This window comes from Gavialis gangeticus, unplaced genomic scaffold (assembly GCF_001723915.1).
Source record: "Gavialis gangeticus isolate Ggan-Ray unplaced genomic scaffold, GavGan_comp1, whole genome shotgun sequence".
Classification (NCBI taxonomy): Eukaryota; Metazoa; Chordata; order Crocodylia; family Gavialidae; genus Gavialis; species Gavialis gangeticus.
In genome coordinates this window covers 99029086-99034467 of record NW_017729024.1, presented here as the reverse complement: position 1 = coordinate 99034467, position 5382 = coordinate 99029086, and the positions used below count along the sequence as shown (strand labels likewise).

The window sequence follows — 5382 nt, the reverse complement described above, 5'->3', positions numbered from 1 at the left end:
AAAAAAAAAAAAAAAAATCAGGAACAAAGCATGCATCAAAAATACAGCCACTGCCAAAACGTAATTTTATTCACAATACTGATCATGCCTGCATGGCTCCCAGTCATTTGTCTGGATGTTCTGACTGCTTTCAACCAATGCACAAGATAATGGCATAGAGAAGATCAGAGCTGATGTCCCAAAGGTTTGATTTATGATGGAGGTAGGGACAAGATGCAAAAAAATTGCATGCAATACTAGTGACAAGTGTTAAGATCATGCTTTTAATTCCTTCTTTGAAAATAATGCATTCATATACAGACAGGCACTTGTAGAATTCATCCTGAAGCTTGAAGAAATCTCATATTTTTGCTTTAGAATTTAAACTTTTTGTACTTACCCTCCAAGGCCAACAACCAGTTTCATAATTAGTATTCTATCCACTTCCTTTCTTCCAACCGTCTAAAACAAGAACAGTCAGTGAACACACCTACTTTGGCAATAATAAAAGCAATTGCTACAAGGGGAAAAAGCAACAAATATAAAATGCCCTTTTATCTTTTTAAACTACCACTGCTACACAGTTATCTTCAGAACTTCCAATGTCTTAACTGAAAAAAAAAATCAGATTACAGTGCATTACATCATATACATCATTTTTGACAACGTTTTTTCCTTTTACTTATTTATATAAGACTCAAACCTACAACTCCTTCCTGCTGCTTAGCTCAATAAGTTTTTGTAAGATCAAGCCCTTAGAAGTAAGCTACAAGAGCAGAGAAATGGGTTACTGTCTTGTTTTATATAGGTAAAACGCCTGAGTTCTTCATTCCTCCCCCCCACACAGACTTATTTTGTAGTACCAGACAGGTCACTTTTTTTGTTCCCCAGTTCTTCCCATTGGTAAAATAAAATTCTGTCTACTCATTTCAAGATCTGTTTCAGCGATTAGTTACCTAGAGACTGATTCATCATGACACTGAGCTGAGACAGTACCTATTAACTTTGTAATTGGAGCTCAACATTTCTGAAAATAAATACATGTTTGGTAAAAGCTTTAAGAATCTCAGACAGCATTATAAATGTTTAAAGGATTAATATTTTCAATTGAGTGAAAAGGCAACATTGCTTTAAGAGGAGGCAGACAGATGTACATGGTGGTTGTCTCGTCTATCCAAATGCAAGTATTTTCAAATAAATATGAGTTCTGGACTTTGTTCTAAAGAATTAACCTTTGTTGCACAAAAAAGCACTAGCTGACAAACTAGGCGACTCTGATACATACTGTGAAGGGCTATGAACTCTCTAATTTACGTCACTGTCCATCTCAAGTGTAATTGTAGCTTAAGAAAAATTCCAGAATAAACAAAAAGAAGAAACAAACAGCTTGTAAAGCCACAGTATTACAGTGGCAGTATTACACCATAGAATTTCAGTATAACAAGGCTCAGTTTGGCTTGTGTAAGTGGGACCAACACTTGTTTATAGGCATATTATAGACCTGTAACAGGTATGTAGAGCTCAAGTCTGCACCTGATCTAGTAATAATTCTACAACATAGTTATGGCCAGATCACATTATCTCTACACAGAGTAGACCAAACTAGTTTAATAAAACAATCAAAGCCGCTTTCGCATGTGTAGATGGCAGCAGTAATGCAATCAGATGCTATGGCCTGAAACAGTAATTTTGATACTTGTGCTACAGTGCACACCACATCAACCACATCTCACTGGAGTCAAATTCTGAAACACTTTGCATTAGAACATTTTTACATGCTAAATTACAAACACACACTGAAAACAGACATAAAAAATACTTTTAAAACATTTAAATTGAATTATAGATCTAAGATTATTTGGGGATGAACTTTGAAGTGGGATGCCAGGTATTGGGAAGGGTAATATATTTTTTGGTTCATCTTTGAAAGCAAAAAGTCTTTACAGTATTTTCTATTTTTTTCCAATAGGATAGTAACAATTTTGGACACACTGCAACACAAAAGTGCTTGGTCTAGATATAGAGTAAACTGAGACGTGTTTCTTCAAATAGCTTGAAGACAAAACACAGCCATATGACCAACTAAATAACACCCCCCCCCTCCTTTTGGACAATGTTAGGTAGCGCTCCTGTACTCTGATGCACAAGGTGGACCCATGTGATTGCATCACTAAACTCAATTAACCCCATGCAGGGGCACATCCATGCATGGCATTTTTCAGGATCATGGACCTATATGGCATCTACGCAAGTGCTGCACATTTAAATAAAGTACCTCCAGTACCAGGGGTCCTGGGGTTTTAAATGCATTCTATACAAATTCTAAAGTAAATTTAGTTAGTAGGGGTTTTCACAAAGGCAATTCTTCTCACACACATATACACACACAAGTGGAGACTGGTGAAAGGCAACAGGCCAGTGGAGATGCTGACATTTAAAGGTATACTCAGAGACAACTTACCACAAGTTGTGAGTCCTGCATGACCCCAAGAACAAGACAGACAATGCTAACCACAGCCAGCCCTGTGGGTACAGTTACATGACATGCTACACTTCATCCGTACTAAGGACACTTAAAGCCTCTGTGCATTGAAGCTTGTTAGCACCCTCAAAGTTACATCACTTCAGAAGAGGATTAACCTTGGACTGTCCTACTTAGATTGTGTCAGAGTAACTCCCATCTGATCCAGAGATAAAATGAGTCCTCCAGCATCCCAGGATGCACTGCTCCTGACCCCCAGCAAGGGATAGAGCCCAGGCTCTTAGGCACACCACTGCTCACCCACCCTCTAGTGACAAATCTGAGCTGTGTAGGCAACCAACAATGTTAACTCTCAACAGGAGACAGCACCTTCTAGCTGTAGCCTGCCTAACATCCCAAAAGTGCCATAGGATCCAAGGGCCAGGCCACCTGGATCAGTGGGTCTCAACTTTTTTTGTACCGGGACTCACTTGTAAGCATCAATGGCCAGCCCTGACCCAGTGCCTCTCACTTTGGACCTGCCGCCCCTTGCCCCCCATTGTGTGGGGCAGGAGGCGGGGTGGTTTGTAGACTGTGGGAGGCCCCAAGCAGCCCCTTCCAGGCTGGAACTCTGCCAGTCTCCAAGGGGAAAACCCAGAGTTTCCTAGGTTTTTCTCCTAGAAAGGAGAACCCATTTTTAAAGTTTGCTTGCAACCCTTTCATATACTCTTGCAACCCACTTTTTTTTTTTGTGGAAGATCGTTCATGTTCTAGGCCAGATCAGTTCTGACTCCTTCTGACTGAGCAAAACTCAAATCGTTTAAACACCACATGTGGTGCTGCAGCCAACATGTATCCTCCACCCCAGACTTCTCAGCTTCAGATACTTTCAAATCCAAATCCATCTGTAGGTGACCTACGTGCAGGCCCAAGCCCAGAGGCTTGGGGTTCAGATGCCCCCCAAGCCTTGCTTGCCCACAGAAGAAAGCTAAGGAGGGGTCCCCCACTTCCATGAAACAGGTGCGTAGCTGAGGTCGCCTGGCTAGGAACTGCCAGTGGGAAACTAATTACAAGGTGTCCTGTCCACAGTGCACGTGGACAAGGGTGCCCCCTCCGCCACACAATGCCTTTTATTTAAGTCCATTTCAGCTCCGATACCGCACCAGTGCAGCAAGTACACTTGACCTTTGCCAACAACGCGTCCCACGGGTTGGGAAACGCCACCCTGGCTGATACCCTCTCGCGAAGGCCGGCAGCTTGCATCAGCCTCCAGGGTCCCGGATCTGGGCAGCGCTGGACACCGGCTCAGCTCCCCCCTCCCCTCCTGCTGCCCACCCGCCAGCCTCTCACGCCCGGCGTGGGTAAGCACCCACCGCTTAACGCGGGGCAGCTCCACCGGGCGCCGGACGGCCTCCCCCGCGATGCCCCACACAGTCCCCAGGGCCCGCCTACAGCCTGGCACAGAGCCACGCACCCGCGCTACGCAAAGGACCCAGCGCCCCCACCCCCATTGTGACGCAGAGCTGCAGAGCTCCGCCCCGTACCCATCTTTATTGAGATGCAGCACCGTTGAGTCCCGTCCCCATTGCGACGCTACTCCTCAGAGCCCTCCCCCAGCTGCGGCCAGAGCCCCAGCACCACCCCCACTCTCTGACGTATCAGAACCTAATCCCGCCCACTGGTGAGGGAAGGAGGGAGAAGAGGAGCAAGGGGGCGCGGCCTCCGTGACCCCCGCCCACCTCGTAGCTATTGACTACGTTCTTCCTCCGCCCCGGCGGGGATTGGCTGTCTCCCTTCCTCTCCGGCTTCCCGGTCCCTGACTGCAGCACCCCCCGGCCACCTGCAGGGGGAGCCGGCGCGTGGGGGCGCTGCGCCTCGCACTTCCTCATTGCAGCCTCCCGCGGGGAGCCCAGCGCCCCGCGCTCCTTCCCGCAGCGCTAGCAGCACCGCCGGGTGGGGCGGCCGAAGCCGCAGCCATGTCCAAGCCGCCGCCGAAACCGGCTAAGCCAGGTAGGGGGAGGGGCAGAGCCGCAATGACACGTGGGCACCCGTGGGAGGGGGATCCCGGCAGCCGTGACCGCTCCGGGGTGACCTCCAGTGTCCCCCCACCTTAATGACACTGGGGTTAAACCGGGGAGCCGCTGCTAAGGCAGCAAGTAACCGTCCCCCTGCAGAAACGAGGGCCGGGTGGGGCTGTGGTGAACTCAGGGGCGGAGGGCAGGAGCTGGCAGTGCCGGGCAGAGCTGCCGCCTCATGCTCCTGCACCCGCTTCAGAGGCTGCAGGTGAAGGTGCAGGAAACCACCCTGCGTTGAGGCCTGGCCGAACAAGTGGCTGCCTGGTGGCTTTGACTTACTGTTTCCTGGAAGGTGGCAGCCAATGTCCTTCTCCCCATTTTACAGGTGGTGAAAATGGAGGCATAGCCCAGGCTGTGGAAGTCAGTGTCTAGGACTCTGATGCTGACATAACGCTGCCCTTCCACAGCTGGAGCTAGGCCTGCTCCCTAACCTAGCCTCTCACGCCACACAAAATGTTACCCAGGAAGAATATAGTGGTAGCACTTTTATGGAAGCTTGAAGGTGGTGCCAGCATTCCCTCTACGCTGCAAAAAAAATTAAAAAATCATACCGTGCACACAGTGGCATACCAGTGAGGTGCCCAGTGCCATAGCAAGAGGGCACCAATGCTCCCCCCACCACCGGCTTGGTGTCTGGCCACTCACCCCCCACCCTAATCTGGCCACAAGCTGCTGTAGGAGGGAGGTGGGGCAGGCACACGGAGGGAACAGTGGTGGCGTGAGTCGTTCTCTTGCTTTACATGTGGCAGGTGAATGGGTTAGGTCTGTGTTGTGGCAAAGTTGAAAGTCGTGTAGAATTTAGATGTTGAACTGTACAGGTTTGGATAGGGATGTTCCTGCCTCAGGCAGTGGGTTGGGCTAGATCAG

General features: G+C 48.4%; 2 protein-coding genes across 4 annotated transcripts in view; one reads left to right on the top strand and one right to left on the bottom strand.

The window, feature by feature from the left end:
• The window catches only part of NMRK1 (nicotinamide riboside kinase 1), a 39651-nt gene extending 35714 nt beyond the window's left edge, over nucleotides 1–3937 (bottom strand). The window contains exons 1-3 of one of the 3 annotated variants that reach the window (XM_019517439.1): nucleotides 3814–3937; nucleotides 2441–2502; nucleotides 380–441 (exon numbers count right to left, since the gene is read on the bottom strand). In XM_019517439.1, the coding sequence (XP_019372984.1) occupies nucleotides 380–441; nucleotides 2441–2461 (83 nt within the window). In that variant the 5' untranslated portion in view covers nucleotides 2462–2502; nucleotides 3814–3937. The other 2 variants (XM_019517440.1, XM_019517441.1) reach the window with 2 other exon arrangements.
• Nucleotides 3938–4292: 355 nt separating this feature from the next.
• OSTF1 (osteoclast stimulating factor 1) overlaps nucleotides 4293–5382 on the top strand; it is a 54170-nt gene continuing 53080 nt past the window's right edge. Inside the window, exon 1 of the mRNA XM_019517438.1 lies at nucleotides 4293–4450. Within this exon, the coding sequence (XP_019372983.1) occupies nucleotides 4417–4450 (34 nt within the window). The 5' untranslated portion in view covers nucleotides 4293–4416. The remainder of the gene's footprint in view (nucleotides 4451–5382) is intronic.